Genomic DNA, 26723 nt, shown 5'->3' with positions numbered 1-26723 from the left:
TGGGTTTTGAACTTCGACATTTACTCACGTTGCATGGGAGAAACCTTTGCGTTAGGACAAGGTTCCTTTTAAAAAGGTGCATAGAGTTTTATTTGGCTTTCGCAGCAGTTCAAACGTCATTCTTTGTCCTGGCTCATAGCAATACTAATGGGAATGTTGTTGATAGAATCCTTGGCACCCAGCCTCTGATCTTTTTTAAAACACAGGAGACCCATGACGCACATCGAGAAAAAATGGAACATCATACATCTAATGTGTGGGGAACGTGCAGTTGACTTTTACGGACAGCGCTTTACATCGGTAGAAATAGCCGGTGCCTTGTAAACAAACTAAATGTATAAGTTTAAACTTGAATGTGTTTTTGATGCCATAAAATGAAGCGACATGTGCGCACATTCTGGCCCAGAAACAGCGGGAAGTGCCATAAAAACAGCAGAAAACCCAAGACAGTGCTTTATAAGTTTGGTGAGAGATGCGTCATGCCCAATTCTGGAGTAGCATTTTCATTACGCCGAACAGGCTATATTTTTATCCTTTAAGATAAGGGAAATCTTGAAAAAGTAGCGGTTTTGCTTTTCTTATTGAAAACCTTCTTTTGTAGTTTATGTATTCAAAGCGATTGATTATAAACGCAGAATAATGAACTAGGCAAAAGAGTTGCAGAGGATCCCTAACAAGATTCTTACGATGTGAAGAAAGCAGCCCCTCGATTTAATTTCTGACGATAATTATTCCTTAGCGTTCGATTGTGGCACCACGTCTATTTATGATAGATTTTTATACCTCATGCTTATACTACCACCTTAAACAAGCTTGCGCGACCAGGTGATTCATTTGCGAGGCTGCGACCAACCACATGCACTGCGCCGTGTTTCTACTCCTCCGGTTAAACCTCCAGTCACGGTATTAGGTTAGTTTTATTATCACGCAAGCCCTAACGATACACGGAGATGTGCGTTCCTTTTTTGTGTGTTTCTTTTCTCCTCATTGCCTCTGGCTCCAGATAGAACTGATCTTATGCGCAGGTTTGCATTGGCGTTAGTTAGCCGCGGAACCACTCAACCAAAATTTTGGCGCACTGGATATACCACCCGACGGATGTGTAGATGGTGTAAAACAATGAAAGACTGGAACGACATATCCTACTGCACAAGATTATTTCAAATCTCCGTACTTTGCTGTCATAAAGATTCGCGAGGAAACAGGTTTTTAATTAGGATGTTTTATGCACCTGGGCACGGGAAATTTTTTTCCTGCATGCACTCTCGCCCCACGTATCATGACGGGGAATCACTATAACTATTGTCTCAATAGCAGGGGGTGATATAATCCTAACTTCACAATCTTGGTTGTGATTAGTCACGCAGCATTTATTCTTCGAAAAGTGCGTCGTCTTGCCCTTCACTGGCATGAAGACTCAGAAGAGTAGCCGAAAAATTGTCAGCTGAGCTAATCAGCCTTTCATACACATGGAAATGGAAAGCTGAGGTGAGTTCAGTAGTGTCATAACCCTTTAAGTTTAAAATCACCCTATTAGGTTTTATGTTTTGTAACATACCCATCCTCAAATAAAACAAAAGGAAGGTCAAGCTTCTTCGTCGTACACCATTCTGTGTTGTTGTTTTAATTGGAGAAATCATTGTTTATTGTAGTGGTTTGTGAACGTGCTAAAAATTTCTACTGTGACCCTTGCATGCAAACTTTTCGGAGTTCGCTTTTGTCAAAGGTCGTCTCAATTATAAGTCTTTTTACTCGAGGTTCGCAGTAGAAGTTAAAAGTAAAAGCTCTTTACCATATCTGCGAACAGAAGAGTGCCATAAATATTTGCCCGTTAAGATTTCTGTGCACTTAAAGATTACCAGGTGGTGAAAATAATTCCCAAGCCCTTCGCTTCGGCGTGCCTCATCGACTGTGTAGCGTAGGAGCGTTATACCTCATATACATCGACATATAGCCACTTCTTTAGAAGTTTTCTGTAATATTTCTCCGGATATTTCTTTCTGTTGGTTGAGGAGGAGGATTAATTGGTGGGGTGCATGACATAGTATCTTGTTACGGCTACATCGTCATCTGATAAAGACTCTGTGACACTTGGAGACTTCTCATGACAAAAGGCTTTACCAGTGTGCTAACAACCCATACGGATGAAAGTTAGGGCAATGGTCATTATCTCATTTTTAACTTTAAGCTGGAATGAATAGTTATGTTTACAGGATTGAAATTCCAAAGCATTGGCAACGCATGATAGGTATTGTTCTTCGCCACTAGTGGTTATTTATTCACGCGAAATGTTTCGTGTTGTCATGGTTACGCAAATGTTTTGGAAGTAATTTGCAAGACGAAAAACTCGGTGTTACAAGAAAGAAGAACAAATTCCTTCAAAGATTCGATTTTGGTAATATTTATAGGGACACCTTTGTAGAGACTAGATTTTTCTGTAAATATTTTCTCGTGCGAAATCGCCATTGGAAATATGGTTCGCACTACTGGGCGGCTGTTCGATGTAAGTGCAGGACCATTGCACCGCTGCGAATAAAGTTGCTTCCCTATCATTAGTTATCATTGGCTTGGACGACGCTGGGCTGGCGGAGCAAAAAACGTAATTCTGTGACCATGCGGAAGGGACCGTAGACTGTAAACAGAGCGAAACGGCGCAGAGTGCACATCCCGTGTAGTTTGGGGGGGGGGGGGGTTACGGGGTTATGACTTCGCATTACGTCTGATATCAAACAACCACCCTCCCCATTGTTTTCTTCTTTCTTGTTGGTGCGTTATTTTCCAATGAGATATGCAAACAGTGTGACATGAGCAGAGGACAGAGAAACATATTAGTAAGGAGTGACTGTGTGGGATGAGGTGATTTGTGCTCGCAGCTTTGATAGCAATTGTAGGCGCAACAATGTGAGACCCAAGCCATGAAGTCAGCTGGTGGCGTCAAAACAAAGTTCATAGAGGCTCGCTCCAGACGATTTTACCCCTTGAAAGAGCCGACGTACGGCAACAGTGATGTGGTCACGTCCGAGGGCATGTACGGCGGCACATGGAAAGTGCTCACCTCATGATGTATAAGGATAACACCGCCATCATGGGTACAGCTACTTGTAGCCCTAAAAATTGCAACCATAATCGTATGGCTGAGATCTTTAAGATCAGCAGCAATAGCCCTCGAAAATATTAGTTCTGCAGTTTTCGAAAGTATTAGTTGTGCAGCTTTTTTTGAGACATTGCGTCGCCCACTTCAAGAGGCTTGTATGTGAAATGCTCATTATGTCCTTTCAGGAACTGGTTTCGGAAAACACTCTTATGCTTCGATTCTTGTAAAACCGGTGGGAGTCCCACCACTTTCAATTATTACAACATCTTTTGGTCGGTATCATTTCGGTGCACTCTTTTAAATTGACCTTTCAACCACTACATTTCTCTTGAAGAATAAGCATGACCAAACAAAATTATCTATTTCGATGTTTAAATGCCGCGTATGACAGCTGACTGGAGGATACGTACCGGCTGCTCTGTCAGACTCAAAGTAGCTTCAAAGAAAAAGGCCTGAACAGAAAATGCCATAAAAGCTGCCTAAGTGTTCAAGCACTACAAAACATAACCAAGCCTGCGGCTCCGGGTAGATAAACAAGTTTGCCTAGGTTAAATTCGCCGAAAAATGGCGCGCTGTACGCTAGAAATTTGTTGACCAACTGCGAACTTCAGTAACCTTCAAAAAGCGAGCATGAGTGCCGGTATAAAACAAGAGAAGCTGGACGTTGAACAAGCTGACCGCACGTTTTGTGTTACGTTCATACAGCATAAAGACGTTTGCAAGTAAGTTTTAATTTTTATAGTTTCGTGTGCTTTTCGATTCAGAAATTTTCCAACTTTGTATGAACGGACAGTACAGCCAATGTCAACTTTTCCGTGAATGCATTTGTAATGCTGCTAAAAAATCGGTAATTTTATACTCCTAGATGATGGGATGCACGAAATCTCGCATAAACATTACTGTAATGGTGAGTGCACCAGAGTCCGGCCGCTTCTAATTAAAATATTGTAGGTCTAGCTGCCCTCAAAAGAAACAATTCAGGGCCCTAAGGCGGCGCTGTGACCAGCTTAAAAGATGTGGTAAAGTTGGGTGGCATGATGACCATGGGTGGTTTGTGACATATTGCCACCTTAAAAATGACTGTCAGTGTCGAGAAACAAATTTAACATTAAAAATCATCTCTAGAGTGGCCGCCCTCTCCCTCGGCTCGCGCGGCCAGTTGTGGACGATGTTTCTGTACCCGCTATTGCGCTTCAGTTCGCACCTCAGACATTGATAAAAAATCACTAAAAGCAAAAGTCTTCTAGTTTCTGATAAAGGTAACCAGTATATTTCAGCTCACTGGGCCTTAGAAGACGCTGAATTTCAAGCTCAGAAATTTGTACTTTTGATTGACTTGCGTAGGAATTTCCAATATTTACAGATAATTATTCGACCTAATTACATGCGGTTTGGTATGCTCTTAGAATATATTTTGAAGCACATAATTGCTGTGGTTATTTTCGTTCCAGATGATATATTTTGTTATACGGCCGTGAAATGATAGCTAAAATTGCTTAACCTCTCACCAATTAAACTCCATGCTGATAAATATTTATGAATGCAGAAATCGGAAGAGACTTTTGCTGCTTTCCAGTTGCATCTTTTGCATTGGAATTACACGCGCATCGAAGTGCATTTTTTATGTACAACAGACGCGGCAAAATAATTACAAATATGTGCCGACACAAAATGGAGTATACAAAAATGTACGAAGCATACCGGGAAGCAGATAAGACAACAAGACTCACTCTTGTCACTTGTTTACTCCCAGGGTGTCTGTTGATTGCTCTTTTAGTACCGTGAGCTTGCAATATTTTCGACATAGCTATGATTACATCCGTGGCCATCCAACCTAACAAGAGTGAAAAACAGGAAAGTCTCGTTTATAATGAACTTCGTGTTTTTTTTTTGTGAGGTATGCGCATATATGCGCACTACAGTATGCGCACTATATGCGCACTACAGTATGCCCACTACAGTATGCGCACTATATGCGCAGTACAGTATGCGCACTACAGTATGCGCATATATACAGCAAGAACGAGCATGGCATGGCCGGGAAAGTAAGGCAAAACTACCCACCAAGCATTCCCGGTGCACGACGGCAAAATAAAGCTGTTTGCCATGGTTCAGGCAGCAACAAAAGAACCGTCTTCGGGCAGCACAGGTGGGGGAGGGGACCCGGCACTTTTCTCTTGCAAAACCCATCTCGGTAGCTTTCTCAGTCGTGGATCGGTGGCGTAGCCTGCTAGCGAAATCTGAACTACCCTCAAGATGGCGGTAACAAGAGCGCCACCCTAAATGCGGATTAAGGTCGAAAATAGTATAAAGGCACCGCTTTTAGGTTACGACTTGCATGGCCAAAAAGGTTCTAGTTGGGCGACAACGCACTTACTTTAAGCTGCCAGTTTTGAGGTAACTGATTGCTGGCGTAGTGTGGTGGCAGATCGTACGTGCGGGATAGTTTTACTCAATAATTTGCCCACTTTTAGCCGGCACTTTCTGGGCGGTACCTGCAATTATTGCCGCCACTCCCGGTTGATCTTATGAAGAGTAAATTACATTGGGCAGTGATAAAGCTTTTAACCAAAGGGGATAGGAACTGTGCTTTTTGGAATATATTGTCTCTTGCGTTGCGTTGTCTTTCAGCAGTTGTCGGAGCTGGTATCGCATGGTGGCGGTTAGATCGTTAGGGTTAAGGAAAGTTCTGAGAATCAGAGAGTTTCAGCCGCTTGATTGATGCTGGCGAATGATGAGTACGTACATCTGTATCAAAATTTAAGAAATATTAGGTTGCATAGACGAATGAAAACAACAATAAGTACAGCAAGGCATTCCATGGGCTTTTTTATTTATGAGTGTGTAATCACGAATAAAATAAATAATGTTTGTACGTTGGCGTGAAAGGGAAGTAGAGAAAATGCAGTGAGCCTATGAATTATCGAACTGAGGGAGACAGGGAATATGCTGCAGGAAATGCAACGACAATTTTGTCTTTAGGGCATTGAATATGGTTGGGAAGTTAAAAAAAAATTAAGTTACTTTCTAAATTCAACAAATTTACGTCAAAGGGTTAGTATCTGCCAAGCATGATTTTTGTGCTTTTAACGTGAAAGCGACGAATAGGATATGTAGGTATCTTAAACAACAGTCAGCAGCTGTCCTGTCTGTGGTAAAGGAAGCACTAAAGATAACTAAACTTTATTCCAGTTAGGAGAAAAAAACACGTATTATTCAGTGAAAATGTTTTGAATGGTATTGTCTCAAACACACATTTTACGCAGTAACTCAAGGATATTGAAGGTCTTACTGGAAACTTCCCGGCATTCTTGTATCTTTACTACGGATTGGTGTTTTCAAGCCGAAAAAACATAACGAAACAACCTGAGATACGCGCAGTGGAGATTGTGATTTTTTGTAGTGTTTCCATAGAGAGATTTTATTGTGTAGCCTCTCCAAATAATACGATAACTCGACAATATTAAGTTTATGTGTGCCGGTGGAAAAAGTATCAGCCTGTTAAAAGGGCGCTTAATACGAAATGTTCTCTTTTTAATAGACGGGATGTATTGTTGGACGCGTTCATTCTCGGGTAGCGGCTGAGCATTCAGAAGGAATGTTTTTTTAGCAACGCACACTTTAAAATGTGCTGAATGGTGGTGTCACCACGTAATCACGTGAAGAACTGCCGCTTTTACGCTGCTATTCCCTGTCACTGAGAAAAATTAGCAGTCCTACCCAATGAGAAACAGTAGTGTTAATTGGTCGTATACTTTCGCAGGGGGACTTGGATGATCTGGTGTATTGCAGTACCATAAAACAGTGCCAGGGCCGAAGCTGGAGAAAGGCATCGCCTCTTGTTCATGCTTTTGTAGCGTAAACTTCAATGGGCGAGGTTGAGCGGTTTCGCGTGTGCCGTGAAGGGCCGTTCTGCGCAAGCGCGAGGAGCATTAGATTGGTTAGGATCGGATAGGATTGAATTGGCTTGAATTGGATTGGCTGGGCTTGAATTGGCTTGAATTTGATTGGATTTGGATTGGATGGGATTGGATTTGGATATGACTGGATTAAATTGTATTGTGTTGGATTTTAATCCAATCTAATTGGAGCACGGGTCTGTAGAGAAATGGGTCTGCAGATTCGCCGGTCTGCGCATTCAAGAGGACTGACGTTATAGCCTCGGCAGACGCACTGGTGCCGGCGCGTACCTAGCTCTGCGCCTCCATTCCACAGTAGCCAAGTCTGACGCTGCGCCGGAGACGCTTGATAGCCGTTTTGCGTGGTTCCTGGAGAGCCGTGCTGCGCATGCTGGACGAGCAGTGACTGGACTTGACTGGACCGGTCTGGACTGGACTGGACTGAATTGGATTAGATTGTAATATAAATCGTTTTAGCAGCAGTAGGCATGATAATCAGCTAATCCTATACAAAAAGGAAACCCAAGAATAACCAGCTGAACCTTAGCTCACGCTACGTATATCCTGGCATAGCCGAGCTAAGCCACTGCTTTTTTTTCTTTGTTGTCATCCTTAAAGCTGATTTATTTTACATTGTCAATAGCGTAAACAAGTGTTCTTATCGTTCGTTTTGCAGGAAGTTTGCACGAAGTGCTAATCATGTGGAGGCTGGTGACTATAGCCACTTACGGCTTTTTTATTGCGGTATTGGCCTCACCAGTGCATGCCGCAAAAGGTGAGTTCTTGGATCTAAATTTCCTTTGTTAGTTAACATATGGTCTGCAATCATTAAAGGTGGTCCTACAATGATACTTACAAAGATATGCAGTAAGTAGAATAAACGAGTTAGAATGGATGCTAATGTTCAATGCTTTTTTCAGACGCTGGGAAATGCGCCGCTGTTAAATTTAAGGACCCTCTCGGGATTCGAAATGTAAGTTTCAAATTTTCGGGCTTAAATAGGTTAAAATCCCTGCAGCTCTGGGTGTAACCACTATGAGCTTCTCAGCTCAAAAGTTAAGTTCGACACTTATTTTTTATGATTATGACAGAAAAATTCCGGATTGCGTTTATATTCTGAAGTTTAGTGTTTTCCTGGCTGAAACACTACGCTATAGAATGCAGCCTCTAGAACTAAAGTCCAAATATTTACGACAATAAACAAGGGTGTAGGCGTTTTCCAAATCTCGCAATTATGTTGTGGCTTTCCGTGACTGCATCGTGACAAAATATGTTTGAGAAAGTGGGGCTTGTTCGGGTTTTAATTTCAGCCGAAGTCGGTTGATGTCCAATTTCTTTTATAGTTCATTGCCAACCAAATTAAAAGCCACGCGCTTGAAGGGCAGTAAAAAAACAAGAAAAAGTTCTTTAGCCAAGCACAGTGTTACTGCATCTGTATGTAAAAATTCGCCAAGTATGCACACAAGAACTGTATGCAGCTGTGTCTTTTAAAGCCGACATAATACCTCTATACCTTGTTGGTGTGGTTGAATACGACTACCACTGACTTTTCTAAAGGCAGTGTGGCGCAATAGGTTATCCTCGACGTGGAATATGGCGGACGATTAGTAGTTTTTTGGTGGCATGCCCTTCCTCTCAGTAATCCTAAGCGCGCTCGTCTAGTTCAACCAGGAGAGATGAAAAGTGGGGATTAGAAGCTGTCTAAAATTTAAATCTGAGATCCCGTTCTGATATTAACCATCACGGGTTTAAAATAAGGCGTGGCTAGACAGGAGAATGTGTTATAGTTGTTGGTGATATAGCTTATATTGCCAGAGACAATCTCGGAATTGCTCATGAAACACCACTTACTACATGTAAGCTAGGTACGTTCTCACCTGGTGAAGAAATCACGAAAAAATTGCTGCAGCTTTCCCTAGTGATGCGAGGCTGGAGAAACTGCACAGCTGGCGGCCTTACGTAGGAGGACGTTTTTCGAGCTCCTTGTTGGTCAGGCGGATTCGAACTCGCTTTTCGGGGAAACACGTGGCAGTGTAAACGACTCTGACTATTTTCGGACATGTCCTGACGGAGGCGAAACCACGCGGCTTCCTGGGTCGTCATCTCAACCACCTTAAACTGTTCAAAGCGAGTGCCTTGAGTGCTTCAGGGTAAGCCATGTCCTCGCGTTCCTCCAACATCTCGGGCACGGCCTTGTGTAGGTTACACAGTTCGCGCTCAGCCTCGTTGTCGTAGTCGACGACGTGCGTAACACAGGCATAGTGATCGAGAATGCCCTGAATGTCAATGTTGGAGTCGAGCACAGAGCCAATTCAAGGGTTGAAGTAGTTAACCCACTTCTGATCGTGGTGCCGCTTGTTCAAAACACATTGACGACTGAGTCCAGCGACGAGAATCTCCAAGTAGTTACCCTCGTTGCGCACGCCGAAGCGTCACCAGAACTGTTCGATGTTTTCAAACCTCGTGTGTTCCATGCAGTCGTGCATTTTTTAGTAGAGGTCCCTTAGCTCTTCAATGCGTTTGTGGTCGTCTTTGTCTCTTTTTTCTTAGCCTAAATCTTCTTCGTCTTCTAAATATCGCTACTGGTCTTCGCAAGCGGGGTCGAGTGTAGATACTTGACCATAGGCGACTGACCCAGGTATATCCGCGGAAACAACTCTTCGCCGTTGACATTGCAAAGCGGAAAAATTGGGGCCCTATGTCCTCCCGGAGCCATGACCAGCTAGTGGCGAAGAATGTTACGCTGCGGGAATATTGAGGCCACGAACCATCGCAAATAAAAAGGAAGATTTAATAAGAGGCCATACTAGCATGGGCACTCGGGATATGCGCTATTCTGTTCAACGTGTTCTTCTACATCACGTTAACATGACGGAGTGCGCCAGTGCCTGCTTATTCCTACTCGTAGCAGTTTTCGGTGTGCATTTTCTTTGTAATTTCCGGACGCTCCTCAAGAGACCCACGCTTACGGGCACTGGGCTTTTGTTGGCATTTTTTCTGTGTATGAACAACCCAACCAAGAGCATAAACAGCTGTGTCGTTAAGACCAATATAAACATTAACTGGCAGTAGTAGGAGCGGCGGTACAGATAACGGTGGTGGATGTATTAATATTGCATTTGTAGCAGTAGCAGTAAGAGCGGCAGCGCTCATATTAGCTTTAGTGGTAGTATTAGCAACAGCGCTGTATTTTCGACAGTCATAGATGCCACAGTCTTCGAGAACAAAAAGAAGCATCGTAGTCCATGCCGGCATGCCTCGAACACAAAGCGTATTGCCCGGCATACACCACATTTATGCGCTAATCGCACCCATTGGGTGTGAGGGCAGCAGTTTTGCCTTCACCAAGACGAGGAAAAAGTATACATACAATACTCTGTGCATAATAGATTTCGATAGAACGGAATTTGGTGATGAGAAAAAACTCGCTCGTCGCGTCGTACCATATCCCCATTGTGGAGTGCGCAGAAATTCGTCTGTGAGACATGTCACTGGTGCGTTTGCGGCAAAGCTTGGCCGACACACGAACAAGGCGAGTGGCACGTTTTGTACCCATAGCAAGCCCACATATTGTACTTGGACGGCCAGCAGTTCTCTTAGAGGCCGACGTTACTAGCGGTTACAGAGCGCCTTAGAAATCAATCTTATTAACCAAAGCATCGCCTTGCAATTGCTGTACTACCCACTGCCGAACTACACAGGTAAATGTTCGGTTAGTATGACGCACACATACCCACGGGACACACGGGATGGAACGTATCTTGCGTTGGCTTTTTCAGTCACACAGGTGTTTGGCAGTTTTGCTGGCGTAGCAGGCCGGACCGCTTTTTTTAATGCCTCCAGGGAAAATAGGCGTTCGTAAACGTCACCTTCTAGAGGCTATAATTCGTAGAATCCCCTTTTTGCCATCGATCACACTAGAGTAAGCCCGAACCGCGCATTTTGTGGAAGAAAAAACCCAAATATGGAGGATCCTGCATTTATTAAATGAATGAAGAGACCCCTCATTCCGTGTCCTTTGAAGAGACCCCTCATTCCGTATCCTTTGGTATCGTTAATGATTTGTAGTGTTTGGTTTTATCGTTGCACATTTAAAAGGCCAATACTGCGCGCTCTCCAAAATGTACCCGTGCATAATATAAAGCAAGAAATGTGAAATGTATCTTACTGTATTAAATACGTATTAAATTTTAGAAAAGGCATGCCCCTCAACAATTTATGGGTCTTGATTTGCTATTCCTTACAGTGTTTGGGGGAGTCGTTTAACGTCTGCAACTTGACACACGTGAGTATTTTTTTTCTTTCAGTATATTGCCCTTTTTTACAAAAATAAAGGGAGAAACGAAAAGCGTAGTTGAAGGTAGCCATAACTGCATAAAGACGAAAGCAAATGTAAACGTAAATATTTATAATATTGAATTTTGTTAGCGCGTGTAACATGATTAGTATATTTAGTCCTGACATTTAGCAATAGATTAAATCTCGCTAAGTTCAGTGGGTATCAAATAGTGCACAAAAACGAAGTGTTACTTTCGTTACAGTTGCACACTGTGTAGTTATAACCAATGAGCAATGTGTGCTCGTTCCTGACTAGCGCAATTAAAAGAAAGCGTAAAATCATATTATACTTGTTTTGGGATACGGGGAAGTTTAGGCTAATGTCTGAAATAAAACCTTTTTTGATTAATTGATCGATGTTACACGATGGCAAAATTTCTAATGTCAGCCAGCATGAATATGTTTGTACGGAGTTTTTGCACTGAACGAATTTGTGAATCATGAGGCGGCTTTCTGAATAAAACTGCTGCTGGGCTACTTTTTATGGCATTCGCAATAATAGGTAGTGCAATACAGACAACACGCGACAGACAGATGCGGCTCGCTCTACATGTACTGAAGTAAAACAGCATGGGTAAGAGGTGTACCATGGTTTGCTCAACTCGTTGACCCCTTCTTCATTACCCCAGAAAAAAAACCGGGTGAACCACTTCCCTCTTTTCTGGAATAAACCACGGCTTAAGTGGAATTGCCCCTTCTTTTGCTGTGATAACTGCGGAACGTATAGCAACATAGGCATTCATTAGGCTAGGTGAAGAACTGAGAAACACGCGGAGTAATAACGTTTGGCAAGAAGCGTTGTACAGCCAAATCCATTCCTTTCGTGAGTAAGTGCTGCTCAAGCATGCCACCGTAGCTATTTAGGTTCATGCGAAGACGTACTTCTTGCCTCACACAAGCAGGTATGAACGAGGCCATGCATTTAGCAGGAGCACAAGCCCACGTTGAGCAAAAAGTATGCAAATTACATGTTCTACTTTTTGACCGAGCTGTTACGTATTAAAAGTATTAAAAAGGAAGAGGCGACTGATAACACCATGAAAAGCGACAAAAGTAAAAAAGCCGGAGCGAAGGAAATAGTAATATAACGGTAAACAATAGAGGTGTTTTACATATCCTTTGCTCTTATTTACAGGAGGAACAAGTGTCAGCTGCGCATAGACTTGCCCGGGTAAGTAACGAGAGAGTAAAGTATAGGCATCAAACAACAAGCATGACAGCAATACGACGCCAATAAGGCCTTACAATTCGATCTATGCAAAATATCACAATTGAGCCAGAAAATTGGAGTAAATTTATAGTGCTCGCTTTCCTTTCCGTCGTTTGACATAGAGAGTGACGGGCATTTACGCCGCTGCGAAGAATTCAGGGAAAAACCAAATAGAAGTAAAGTTCTTTCTAAATGTGCCATTAATATTACAGATAAATCCAGGAGCAAACAGTAGCTAATTGCCTTCGCGCATTATCCTACAATACCGAAGAAAACAATTTGTTTCCCCTGTATATTATCAAGAATAAAGGTATAGGGTAGTTTTTAGATGCCACTTAGTTGTTTCTTTTTAAATTCATTAAAACAGCATTTGCTAATGAAAACGCAATGTGCTACAAACAAACAATTTCGCCTTGGAACCCTCGATCAAAGTTGGACGCCTTCCAAAACACGTGCAGCCACCTGTGCAAGGTTCTTCGAAACGCTAGAATACGAAGCCTCAAAACGCAATTCCGGAACTCTGACTCTAATTTCCACATAAAAGCTTCGACTACCCTCTCCACCCAGCCAATTCCGTGAACGTCACCGAATCCAACGGCACAAAACTGACAGCCACTGCAGCATCTGCAACGTCTACACAGGCAGCAGAAAAACTTGCCACCGCTCTTGCCGCCTCCACTGGCGACAAATAGCGCGCAGTAATGGCAGACGGCCAAGCAGTCAGCAGCAAATGATTGGTAGACCAATATCCCCTGCATTCTCTAACAGTTTAAAAAACAGGGGACAGCTCCCGGAACTAGACATAGTCTGGACGCCTGTATGCGAGTATTTCTATCGAAACGAGGCGTCACATTACGCGGCCCATGTTCATGGTTACCAGGTCTTTTCTAAACAGCGCGAAAACAGGCAGTCGCAAAGCCCCGGCCGCGTATTCCCAAACCATATCCCGTAAGGGTCCAGGCCGACCACACCCCCCAAGCAGGGTCGCAGCCAAAGAGGTTAAAGAAATTGCAATTTTTTTACCTCCTTGGACGCAGCATCGTGACGTCTCTACCTATATGTGCGCGACTTCATGCGATGTGGATCTTTTCTTTTTTTTACACTCGGTCATGATTTCTGCATAATTTGCACTGCTGGTCATAACAATTTAGGGAAACAATATCGAAAATATATACCAACCAAGGGCTAAGTAATGGTTGGATTGTACAGAAACTGAAGTACTCGAGGAGTTTGATATATGTCTTCTGTACAGGGCTATTGACAATAGTCTCTTCACTGAAGCCATCAGGCCGAGTTTGATATCAGTAATCATGCGTGCTGCTACTCACGCTGTTGCCAATGTCGATTAGTTATTTTTAACATTTTGTGCTTCATGCACAAAGAGATTTTGCTGCATAAGATACGTTATTTATAAATAGGCAGCTCCAGCAGGATCCGAATGGCGCTGATGCCACCCCTGTAATCGGGAAGGCACACCAAATCGTTACCACTTAATTTGGATCTGTCCATTATTCGACCGTAGTCGCCACCAGCTTTTAACTCTAGGTCCCGCCCCTGCGACTGAACAGGAACATGTTAGTCGGGTCCGTGACGATCCCACCGCACTAGAAGCAATTACCGAGTACGCCCTTGAAAACCGACTGTACAAATTGGTGTAGCAGCCTGGCCGACTTCCCCGTTCGGTATACATTGTGAACTGTCTGCAGCGTGCACTGTTTTCAGTGTGAACCGCATTGTCCACAGTGCGAACTGTACATTTAAGTGTGAACTGTGCGTTTTGCTGCCACTGACTGACTTTAATGTGTTCATTTTGTGATTAGGACCCAAAGACTGCAACCGTGTTCATTGTGCGAGTTGTGACCTTCCCTTTTCTCCTCATCTTTGCTCCCCCAGGGCCCCATGGCCTCTCATTTAATGCAGTGTTACACTCACTCTGATACGTATATTCTTTTCGCTGGGACTAATGAGTAGTTGCCCGTGAGCTTGAAGTCACGGTAGTCGCAGCAGAGATAAAACTAAGTAAAAAAAGTTATCTCCTTGGCGCACTATTTTTGCGATAGTCATCTCGGAGTCCAAATAGCGGCAAAAAATTGTCACTTTTAGAGATCCACTGATGGGTATAGATGAGCAGTTTGTGTCTGTTTCCTGCGACGCATTTTTAGCTACCACATATATATATTTCTGTAGTGTCGGGCCTTTTCATTCGCCAACATTGTGTCACAGCTCGTGCCTCAACTGTAAGCCACACACACGCAAAAAATTATACAAAAGTATAAACAAGAAATAGCAGGAATCAAAATATAAATAGTACAACACAAGTTGCCCAGGGAGCGAAACCATCGGGCGCCCACAAGGCAGCCGAAACGAGGGGAGGGGAAAAAAAGAAAAAATCCACCTCGCATGAAGTCGCGCACATATAGGTAGAGACGTCACGGTGCTGCGTCCAAGGAGGTTAAAAAATTGCAATTTTTTAATCTGATTGGCTGCGCCCCTGCTTAGCGGGTGTGGTCGGCCTGGGTCCCTACGGGATATGGTTTGGGAATACGCGCCCCGGCCCAGTTCCCCCAAAGTAAAGATGCCCAGGTGTCCTTTCTAATCGCTTCACCAACATCCACGGTTCTGCCACCGTACCCGCACCCAGGTTAGCTACAACCATTTCCCGATGGTTGTAATCTTCCTTCCCCATAGAAATCTATGACAAGTCATGTATCCAAACATTAACGCCACTATCTTGATTTTTCGCCTAACCCCTGTGCGCCAGTTACCACATTTGTAGGGGAGGGCCAATAAACCTAATCTGTGCTCCGAATTATCACCAAACCTATGAACGGTCAAGGCCAGCTATCCTCAAGGACATTCAGTCAAGTGCAACTCGGGGGAAAGGTCCCGGGTAGAGGAGGAGCGGGCGTTGTGGAATAGTGGAGGCCGCGCAGCAGGCGAGCGCCCATCTAGCAAGCTGCACAAGATGCTGTTTGTATAAAAAGCTCGCTCGTTTACTCACTCACTCACTCACTCACTCACTCACTCACTCACTCACTCACTCACTCACTCACTCACTCACTCACTCACTCACTCACTCACTCAAAGTTACTAAAAACAAAAAACATAAAACTCTAATTGTGAAACATGTTCCTGTCGAAGCAGTTTTTGTGGTCTTTAACAAAAGTGATTTCAGAACCGCGAAGGGTTCTGGTGGTTATATATGTAAGCGTATGCGGGCTCTTTGGAATGTGAATATAGTTATAATGATAAATTTGCCACAATTACACGAGAGGATGCGCGTCTAGGACCTCGGGGAGGGTTAATTGACCTGGCACCTTACTAAAGGCTCTCAGTGATGTGAGGGATCCCTCGGCATTACCCAGAATTGTATGAGGGTCAATTATTATGAGCATCTAGTTAATTATATCTTGAGAGCCACTTGTAAATAAGTTGGCTAAACGTGATTTCGTGGTAAAGAGCCGTCCGTCTGGTAAAAGTACCGAAGAAAGCTTCGGAGGGCTGGTTGCGTAAAAAATGAGAAGTGTTTTCCTTCTGCGCTCTCGTACCCAAAGAAGAAAACTCAGAAAGCAAAGCAGACCACCTATCTCCTATTTTGTGGACGTAGCCTTTTGTAAAATTGGTGATGCTTTCGGGGTTGTAGCGTATTTTCTTTCGCAACTGAATTCCCATTTCATTATATTCCTTTGCTTGTGACGTACCTACTCATTACTAGCGCGCAGTTTGTTGAGTGGTTGTTTACGGTAGTTTCTTGAAGTGTTGGCAAAGTCTCTTTCGTATTCCTGCTTTCATACCGCGGTGTGAAACTTCCAAGGCGTCTACAACACTGCGCAGTGCAGCCAGATGAGAGATTGATTGATTGTAGGGTTTAACGCGCCGACGCAACGCAGGCGATGAGGCGCGCCGTAGTGGAGGGCTCCGGATTAATTTTGACCACCTGGGGATCTTTATCGTGCGCCGAAATCTCGTACACACGGGCGTTTTTGCTTTTCGCCTCCATCAGAAAAGCGGCCGCCGCGGCCGGGAATCGAACCCGCGACCTCGTGCTCAGCAGCGCAACGCCTTAGCCACTGAGCCACCGCGGCGGGTAGCCAGATGAGAGGTCTGGTTAGCGAAGGGCTCGCCCATGCCCCACTGTGTTCAGAAACCCAGCACTCGATTATCATATTCGCTACATTTTGCCCATAGGTATATCATGTTGCCTGGATTAGAAGCTGAAGATTTACTTTTTTATTCGCTTCACCTGATGCATTGCTGCGACGACGTATGTCTGAGGTGCATGAGCACAATGACTGACACGGACTATTGGTTCTATCTTTTCCAGTTATATAAAAATGACTAAGAGAAGATCTGTTAATTGAGATCAAAGGGGATATGTCTACATTCACGAAGTAAACTGATATTATCTTTATCATTAGTAACATCCCACATTTTTTTTGTTCAAAAAATATGTAATCGTAACGTCTCTTTTCTGCTGTAAAACCAAATGTTTTAACACGGCTGTACTGGCCAAATGCTCTAAACCGAAATGTTTTAATTAGGACGGCTGTGCTGGCCAAAGGATACGTAATTTTGTCGTTTGGACAACCCAAATAATCATGCCATCCCTTAAACATACACACGAAAGAAAAGAATAAATTAAAGGTAATGTACGCAATAAAGAAACTCATAAAGGGCTTGTACTAATCGTATTGCTAGGAACATATTCGGTACGGAATTAACCTATTGCGTGTTATTCAAAATTGGTGAAGCAGTACATAGCAACTTCTCTAGAACTGTTTTCTTTTTGTTTTGCTTCAGGTGTTTAGGTTTCGGGCAGTGAATGAACGTTAACGGCTTTATTGACTATAGAAAAGTTTGTTGTCGTTGTTGATGTGTAGAGCTATAGTGTTACAAGGCTATAGCAGCTATAAACAAATCACTTAATATTTTAATTGTAATTGTTTCCAGTGCTTTACAAAATCTCAAGTGATGCCGAATTTCGTCTTCTGGATCCTCAGCGGAATGAGGGAAGCTGTTTTATTTGCTTTGCATCTTGCATCACCAAATGGTAAGAATTAATCCAATAGGTGTAAGGCATCAAGAACCGCAAAGAAAATGTGTATCTTAGCAGAATTTAATGGATGATCTGGGACGCTTAACGGTGCACGTGGTAAACTGCTGGTATTATTTATAAAAAAATTCACCATATTCCCGTAGGAGAACCCTGAGTAGTATACGAAGCAGCCATGGGGTGAACTCAAGTTCCCATTAGTTTTCGGTTCGTCGTTTCCGTTAGGTTGAGGTTCGTAGCTACCATTATATTTACCGTTTGGTTTCCATGGTAACTACCACCTTTTCACTTACCGGAACTACGAACTACCGCGCCGCTTCGGGATCCTCTGCTCGGAGTTGACGTTTCAATTCGGCTTCGCGAGCCTTTGTTGCGTCCGTAGCTTCTTGACGGTGTTTATGGCGCCCTTCAGCTTCCCGAGCCCGGAGCTCAGGATCGTCTTAGCGACGTGGACGTGCCGCTTCAGCTTCCCGAGTACGAAATTCACGATCTATTTCGCGGCGTTGACGTGCTGCTTCAGCTGCGCGAACCCTCGTTGCATCAGTAGCAGCTTCTTGACGACGTTGACGTTTCCTTCCGGCTTCGCGAGCCCGAGCTTCTTGACGGTGTTTACGACGCCCTTCAGCTTCCCGAGCCCGAAGGTCAGGATCTGCTTGCCGGCGTTGACATGCGGCTTCAGCTGCGCCAGCCCTCGTTCCATCAGTAGCAGCTTCTTGGCGGCGTTGACGTCTCTTTTCGGCTTAGCGAGCCCAAAGTTTGGAATCGGCCTGTCGCCGCTGCCGTTTCGTGGCAGCGGCTCGAGTCCCCTTCTCCGCGGCGCTGACGCTGGTTTTGCAGGTGGCGTTACCGGCGGCATTGCTCGTGGCACTCATCGCGGCGTTGCGGGAGGAGGTTCCCCTACTGGAAGATGATGACGGTGTTTGAACGCGAAGCTACCTCGTGATGGATTCTTTGGTTGGCCAATCAATATGGGCATCCTGCCGCAATTATCTTCGGCGGTGCCTGGCCACGCATGCGCAGTGGGGGTGTGGGCGCCGTTGTGCGGCGTCCACACCTGACCAGGCATGCGCAGTGGGGGTGTGGACGCAGCACAACGGCGCCCACATAACGGCGGGGGGAACAGGCGCCACCATTAGTTGCTTCGCATCTGATAAAAGCTGGGAAGCTGGCGCGCCGACATATGGAAGATTGCATTTCAAGGACAGCCTCCGACTTTGTGACTCCAAGCGTTGATGACACCTGCGTGTCGTCAAAGCGTTAAAGGAGTACTGACACGAAATTTCAAAGCTGAGATAACTATGTAAAACGCTTCCTTTTTATCAGGAGATATCTCCCAGCAAGTTTCAAAGCAACCGTTCAGCGGAACATATTTAAAATCCATTTTAATCTGCGCCCGCACGAGAAAGCCCAGAGCGGGCCGACGTGACATCATCTGCTACATGCCCCAAACTGCCGACGTCGAGGCTCCCGTGACAAAGCCGACGCGCTGGCTGTGGTTGGCGCGCGCTGCTCGGGCGTGTGTACACGTAATGGTTTTAGGACTGACGTCATGCTCCCCGGCCTGTGGGGACGGCGAAGACCTCGGCCGGTCTGGACACGCGCGTGCGCTCGCTCGCTCGCGCTTCCAGAGAGGCAGCGATACGGCAAGAATGGTGACGCCATGTGATACATCCTGTCATGGCGGCCGCGCGGCGTTTTTTTGTCGAAACCGAAACTGGCACGAATAAACGACGCCGTAAATGAATGTTTACGCTGCGCTCGACCGTCTAATCTGTCATTCTATGATTAGTGGGCTGGTAGGCACGCATAGCAGCGAAAAAAACGTAACATGAAAATTCCGTGTCAGTACTCCTTTAAGACAGCCACACACAGGCAATGTAGAGAGAGTTGAATCTTATTCAATATTGTCGCGTATTTTGGTGAAGTTCGAGGCACTGCTTTGGTGTAAAGTTATGTGCATTCAATTCAGTTGAATTCTACAGTTATATTTACCATTTAATTGCGAACCACTTTTTCGGAGGGAGCCTATTGGTGTCTACAACTTACTTTAACACCGTCTCATGTGTTGATAAAAATGCCCCCCAAAAAACACGCAATTTTAGGCAAAAATATATAGTGTCTCGCCGGCCATCACTGACCATTGTGTGTACACCAGTGGCTCACGAACAGTCTCGATTCCAAGATGTTCTTTCGATCGTCGTATGCCTTCTCATCATACAGCCCGGGGTGTCCAGCATATTTGCGTGGAGTCTGGACCTGCTCGGTAGTTTCCCGTACGTAAACTGTGATGCCGCATAAGGGTTGGAGTCGGTGAAATGTGAATGATTCTCTACAGGGTTTTTCTTTTCTCTCCTTCCTGCATGGTGATCCATATGATGCAGTTGATGTAAAGAATAATATTTGGGCTATAAAGGAAGCCGTTATGTCCTTGAGTGGCTGCCGTCCTTTTAACAGCTGAGTTGTTGAGGGGCTCGTGATGTCCGTTGCTGCACGTGACCCAGGCAAAGGTACCCCACTGCGCCGACAGATGGCGCCACCACCTAGACGGACAGTTTATTGCGCGATATTGACTACTGCGCATGTGCATGCCAGGTGAAGGTTCTCCACTGGACCGAACTATGGTGCCACTGCCTCGATGGCTGTTCATTGCGCGATTTCGGCTGATGCGCCGGAACAAGCGGCGGACGTCCATTCCCGCTATATGCACCTATTGGCTACCACATCTTCGTCGGTGTGCTTCGAGTACTTATACATACCGCGGTGAAGGGCATTGTAAGCGACCTCCTCTGCTTGAGGCTGCCGCAAGCGTGTCAATATCGCCAATTTCTCTGCCGTAGTCGAGGAACATGTGGCAGGAAAGGATCGCCAGAGGCCGTATTTCTTCACGCTTACGCACCCATCGCGGACCCGCCAGCTTCCCAGAAGTGCTCCCGAGACGATCCGATGGTCGCCCAGTGCACGATCTCGGCTCGCATGCCGCCTGCTCTGCTCGCACGCCGGAGCAGGCGGCGCACTACCACGCCACGTGTATGTACCGATAAACTACCAGGTCTCTATAAGTCAGCTTCGAGTACGTACATACTATGGCAAGTGGCGTTGTGATCGACCCCGCCATTGCGGTAGGTGGCCGGCGGAGTGCCGACGTCAGCTCCGCTGCTTCATCAGATGTCACAGGCGTGAAACTGCTTTTATTTTTGATGGGGCCGTGGCTAGTGAACACATCGTACCGTTCATTTGGGAGGCTGGAATAACAGGCAAGGATCAATATAGGCATACTGATGTAATTGTGCTCAAAGCATCGCACCAAACATTTTTATTATAGAATATTTGATTATTCAGAAAAAATTTGCCGCCACTAGTAAGTTATTTCCTGGCCAGTAAATTACACATAATTTAGGTTGCTGCTAGAGACTCATGACGTAGTCTGGGTCAACAGCTTATCGCAAGTATAGGAAGAAAATTGCTCGTCGGAAACTGTGAGAATTTACTGCTATCCGTAGTCTTTCCTTCATGTAACGGCGGTAATATATAGTATGCAAAATACGTTGGTCTCAGGTAAACAAAGTTTGCTTGAGACACGCCTATTTTGAGCAGTAGTAAGAAGCTGCTTCGAATTACATTAACAAGCAGGTTTAACGCACATTCTGTGTAAAGCTTTGCTTTGTAATTGACGTTTTACCGCTTTCTGTGGCCTTATTCCTTCATCTGCTTGTTTTTTGTTGCGTAGGTGCTCAGGTACTGTATCCGCTGTTAGAAGTGCTCACGATGAGCATCCGTGCGGAGTATGTGGAAGCTAGAATGCTACCAAGGCATTGTGAACAAAAAATCAATGTGAGCTTTCCTAAGGCGGCGAACCTTGCTCAAGTAAGCACCTTTTTTGTATGAGTGGTTTTTGCTAAAAGACAACGTCGATATTTTGCTTGCATTGTGGGTAAAGTCTCTACATTATCGTAAAGTGCGCAGCAAAAGAAGTGAAGTGGCTTCTAGAACGTTTTCTGTCACAATATGTTTGCCGCGGAACATCTCAGGCTAGGCGTACATTATAATTGTGCTTTATAAGTTGCATGGAAATTCCTTAGCAATGGTACATTTTTCTAGGAATAGAGAAAGAAATTGAGAATATGAACTAATTACACACTTCAAGCAACATGCTCTTGCTGATAGCCCTTCACAGCAATTTAGAAACACACATTTTCTACTGTGTAAAAATAGGGCAGGGAAGCTGGCGCGAAGAGAGCTAAGTGTTCACCAGGTGAGAGAAAAATAGAAATAAGTTGTGTTTGTTGTCTCTGTGGCATCTAATACAGACGTTGCAGCCGCAACAAGGAGAAGTAAAAGGAAGCTGGCGTTGGGCATTGAATTGTATTAACGATCGTCGTGAAGCACGGGAAAGTGGGTCCTTAGCTAATTTTATAAAATATATCGGGTTAAACTCACTGGTAAGCCAAAGGTTGTCATTAGGCGGGGGTGATTTCAAAATTCGCCTATCTTGCTACTGAAACGTTCTTAGTATTGAACCACGTTAAACGAGTAAGGAACAGATTGAATAATGTTTTCTTTTTTGCAGTGCACTACCCCTATAAATTTTATCTGCAACAGGTGGCACCAGTTGCACGTGAGTAATATTAAGTTTTAACTGCAGATGAACATTTCTTAACGTGGAAACAATCCTTTAAATTTATACCAGTGTTGCATTGTAATCATTTGGATTTATTTTTCGGTACTTAGGCCTCTCAAGCTTTCACACTACTTCTGTCATCTGTGGTGGTGAGTACAAATATGTGGGAGAAGAAAAATGTTGAATTATTAAAGATACCTTCGCAAAAATAAATATGCTAAAATTAGCTCGACGGCGACATGTTCAATTTTTTTAGGAAAGGTAACGGCAAAAACACGTGTTGTTTTCGGATAGCTCGACCATTTTGTAAGAAAAATTGTAAGTGTCGTCTGCGACTTGATTAGGGCATATTTATTTTTAAGCAATGTGTAGGTCAGACACAAAAAAGAACATCGAAAATATTAGGAGTATTCGCATGCGCCTACTTTCGCGTGTTGTCAAAACGGACGAGTGGTGTAAATGTGCTTGCTCACAGTGCCTGGCTGAAAGGGGTGCATCTCGCAACCCAGCAAGTTAGCTGGTGGTTGAGTGAAAAGTTTCAAACTCAGGCAGTCGCATTTTCTCTGAATATGATCAGCGTTTTCAGGTTCGAGTACGTTGGCCTCCTGTGTGCGTGCAAAAATATGAGTTTGTTAGAGCTAGCACTGAACAGGAATTGCATTACCATAAAAGAATCTGAGACAGTGCGGACTTGCAAAAATGTTGAGTGAGTTAACGCATCGTCAAACAATATTGCTAGACACTGTAGCAATACTGTTTTATTATTGTTTGACTATTGTAGCAGTACTATTTGAAATTTTGCACCACTATACGTCCTGTTTTCTGTGACTCACCTAACGTAGAGTTGAAGAGGAACCCCTTCACCGCAGTATTTCAATTTAGATACTGATTTTATGCTATAACATTTTCCACCAATGGATCTTGTACAAGAAAATAATTCGGAAGGTTGAGCATGTTCCGCGAATATTTTACCAGAACAGTGGCAGTTTGATTTAGAGTCTGTCTCGTCCGTTTCCTATTCTGGTAAAGCGTAGAAGCCTATTTCAAATTCCCAACAACACGCGCCTAGAAACGACACCGTGGTGTTAGATATTCTAGTGTGCTGAGGAACTCTTCTAAGGTAATCGGAATGATTAAAAATAGGAGAAATCAGGTAAATTATGCGGTTAACAAAATTTAGAGAGGATGTCCCCAGAGGGCACGAACACTAAAGGGAGGTTTTTGAGGGTAATACATGTGGGCGATATAAACGGGAATAATAGTCCTTCACTGGGATTGTGGCTCGTTCAAGACGGTGAAAGAAACCAAGTATACAGGTTTAGAAAACAGGTTTTCAAAGTTTAAAGTGCTTGTGTTGCAACAAATACCCAAGGGCCACCTGGACATTGCAGTGGCCATTGGTTTTTCAGAGCCCGTATTTGCTTGAGGGTTTTCCATTGTATTTGCTTGTTTGTTATAATTGTATATTTTAGGATTGATAAAACTGATGCCGAAGAACTCCCAATGCACCCCTAACTTGTTATTTATTTCTTATACCAGTGCGTGTACAAGAAGTTTCCACAACTCAACATACTTGATTTGCTGAGAGAAGTAAGTTGCTTGGTTTTGCAAGCACTGGTGAACACCCTGAAAAGAAGACCAGTTTTTTCTCCAATGCTACCTGCCTTGGAGGTGGCTCAGTTGGTATTCCGTTGTAAGTATTTACGTCGTTCAGAGGGGTTTGGAGTTGCGGAATGTAGTGTGCATGGACATCCTTGATGGCGCTCCCAACGGACGTCACTTTGTTCAGGGCTTGTTTTGCATTGTGGAAGGTGTTGTGTCGAATGTATCATATGTTTTATAGTGGCTGTGTAATTTAAAGCTGATACGAAAATAATGATTTAATTTAACTGATAAGCGAGCCGTCTGCGCCGGTTCTTGGCTGTATAGCGATGAGTGAACATCTATTGCAGTCTTATGAATATTGCATTCAATTTCACTGGTGTGCAGCTACCGTCACACGCTTCTCTAAAACAGAGGGAATTTGCTTTAGAGTAAATTGTAGTTAGAGAATTGGTTAAAAAAGGGCAGAAACAGTCCTGAAATGCCACCGAAAAGTGAAAATAAGCATGGTGGGCGCTTACTCGTATTTGTACGGCTTTTATAAAATACGAATGAACCACAAAGCCTCCCATACAGCGTCAGTAGAGATAGGGAGGACTAGGGAGCGTGAAAGTAAATATTTTTAACCGAAATGATGCTCTGAATAAAGCTCATTAGCAATCAGGTGTTGTTTTACAAGTGAAGGTAGATGACCAGCGAAACTACAGCCCTAACGACAGACAGCCTCCACATTACGATGGAACAAGACAGGTTAGATTTATAATAAAGAGCAACTTGTAAAGTTCAAAATGAAGAGCAACCGCCGAAGGAGCCGGAGTGAACTAGGCGCGCTAGCGCTTGCAACGCCAGCAAAGCAAGGGCGGTACGAATGTGGGCACTACCGATGCGGGCTGCGCAGCCGCAAATGTTTGAAATCCTTTATTACAGCGGAGCTGTAAGCACCTCTTCGGGGAAACTTCCTTGTCGTAAAAAACCAGGCAGGTTTCAGCAGTTCTCGGCCACGATGCCGAGTGCATGCGGCAGGCTAATCAGAGGTTCAGTATACAGCACGGTATCTGTGTAAAGAAAAAAACACAAAAAAGCATTGATACTGAATGATAGATGAATGAAGGCGCAGTTGAACAGTCCCCATACCTGTGTTCTGGTAAAGATTAGATCTACAGCCCCTCTCTAAAGGGGAACGGGCTGACGTCATTCGAGCACTAGAGCATACATAGGGCTGTGCAGGAACGAGCAGCTCTCGCTCAAGACGCTGAGTGCATGCGTCAAGACCCATAATTTGCCACCAAAGAAAGCGAGTGCAAGCGACAAGCCCGCTGAGACGACGAGAAACACTCCATAACTTCCCCATCAGCAAATGTAGTTGTTTACAGTAGCTGCGCTGGACATTACTTTCGCAGGACTCGGCTGCGTTTATTTTTTGTCTACGTGAGAATCTACAAATCTGCAAAACGGCGAATGCTGATAGCTAATGTACTCAAAATGCATATTCAAGTGACAAGATTTATGAGCTCTTTCTTACAATCAAACACTTTTACATCAAATTCCAGACCTGAGTTTTCCGCAACCATAGCAAGAAGTCGCGGTAGCCTAGTTATAAACCGTTGCGGTGTAAAAAAATGGAACATACTCAGGCACCTATAATTAGATAATGCAAGCGAGAAATGTTCTAGTGACTATGGCAGTAAGGCCAACTTAAATCCTGCTCAATCAAACGACTTTACATCAAACTCGGGGTCTACGATTTCACACCCGTAAAAAATGCCTAGAACCCTAGTCACAAACACTTTCCGTGTACAAAAAACTTAGAAGGCACTCAAAGACCTTTTTTACTTGTGAATGCGCAAGAAAGCATATTGTAGTGACTACGGCACAAAAAAAAGGTAAACGGAAATCCTGCATTCAGGGCTCCGCCCACCGTGCGTGGCGTTATTAGTGTAGAAATGTGTTGTTCCCCACCTCCTCTAACTTTATGTAATTCAAGAAGCCGTTGCGGGTAGTTGTGGCTGACTGCGCACCTTTTTTTGAAATTTCGGCCATGAAAAATTTTGTTTGCATTCAAATTTGAGATCTATTACTGTAAAGCTATTTTCAAAATCGCAAATCCACAGAGGACGGTCCCAGAGTCTAAGACTATCGTCGGAACGCCAGTGCATAGATACAAGATTTATGATAATATTTACAGACACATATGAGCCCTATAGTGATATAACGCACATAAAATCATATTACTTAACATTTTATTTGAAGTGAAGTTCAGAAGAAACGGATTTACCACCGGGCTTATCATCATTAAAGTCACGAGGAATATTTGAACATTTAGGTGATGCTGCCTCCTCCTATATTGTCCACCTGATTGAGTGGAAGTAAATAATCGGAGCTATTTTCTGACATATAAATACTTGCAGCGCGTATTGAACCTCCCCAGGGCGATTCCTCATATTACGTTTTAGAAAAAGCAATAGTTTAGTTCGAAAAAGGCTCAACTGATAAGCGCCGAAAACCTTGAAATTGTAATTGTTTAAGGTAACGTTTTAAATACCAATAGGACAAACTACACTCGTTTAAATGGCTTGCCTTTATGTGTTGTTATTCCTTTAACTAATGGTTCTTGAAAGGCGCAAAGTACCCAAAGCTACAGGTTAAAATACTATTCAATATTAAACCTTTTCGAGCGTTTTTCTGATTTTGTGCTTTAAGTGTACAAATGTTCCCTTCAATGTCAACGCAGTTAACTTCTGCGTCTATTTTTCGGCTAAGTGCGTGTTCCTTTTTACAGGCAAAGTTCATGAAGTGTTCAACGAAAAAGCTGAAAGAAGGCTCCTGAATCCATTGAGCTCTGAGATATAATAAAAGTGGGGGTGCAGTCTGGATACGGTACGAAACAATAAAGATGTGCTGTCAGTAGA

General features: G+C 44.0%; 1 protein-coding gene across 3 annotated transcripts; it reads left to right on the top strand.

Annotated features, from left to right (window-relative positions):
* Positions 1 to 347: 347 nt before the first annotated feature.
* LOC144137675 (uncharacterized) lies at positions 348 to 26723 on the top strand. 3 transcript variants are annotated; one of them, XM_077669611.1, is made up of 11 exons: positions 348 to 465; positions 7670 to 7768; positions 7914 to 7966; positions 11240 to 11278; positions 12467 to 12502; positions 17492 to 17591; positions 21322 to 21458; positions 22162 to 22209; positions 22323 to 22361; positions 23752 to 23905; positions 26594 to 26723. In XM_077669611.1, the coding sequence occupies exons 1-11, from the start codon at positions 375 to 377 to the stop codon at positions 26662 to 26664; spliced, it is 867 nt and encodes a 288-aa protein (XP_077525737.1). In that variant the 5' UTR covers positions 348 to 374; the 3' UTR covers positions 26665 to 26723. The 3 variants fall into 3 exon arrangements, with proteins under 3 accessions (XP_077525737.1, XP_077525739.1, XP_077525738.1); XM_077669613.1 differs by lacking the exon at positions 348 to 465 and adding an exon at positions 566 to 1488; XM_077669612.1 differs by lacking the exon at positions 348 to 465 and adding an exon at positions 3267 to 3816.

The sequence above is a fragment of the Haemaphysalis longicornis genome, unplaced genomic scaffold, assembly GCF_048455015.1.
Source record: "Haemaphysalis longicornis isolate Haplotype H1 unplaced genomic scaffold, Haemaphysalis longicornis Haplotype H1 scaffold_431, whole genome shotgun sequence".
Lineage (NCBI taxonomy): Eukaryota > Metazoa > Arthropoda > Arachnida > Ixodida > Ixodidae > Haemaphysalis > Haemaphysalis longicornis.
The sequence above is the reverse complement of the archived record's forward strand: the minus strand, read 5'-3'. Positions and strand labels throughout refer to the sequence as shown.

Excerpts from the sequence above, each read along its gene's own strand:
- LOC144137675 (XM_077669611.1), top strand. The coding sequence starts at position 375 with ATGAAGCGACATGTGCGCACATTCTGGCCCAGAAACAGCGGGAAGTGC. Across the intron at positions 12,503-17,491 it reads CTGCGCATAGACTTGCCCGG|TGCTTTACAAAATCTCAAGT; the intron begins GTAAGTAACGAG and ends AATTGTTTCCAG. Across the intron at positions 21,459-22,161 it reads AGGCGGCGAACCTTGCTCAA|TGCACTACCCCTATAAATTT; the intron begins GTAAGCACCTTT and ends TCTTTTTTGCAG.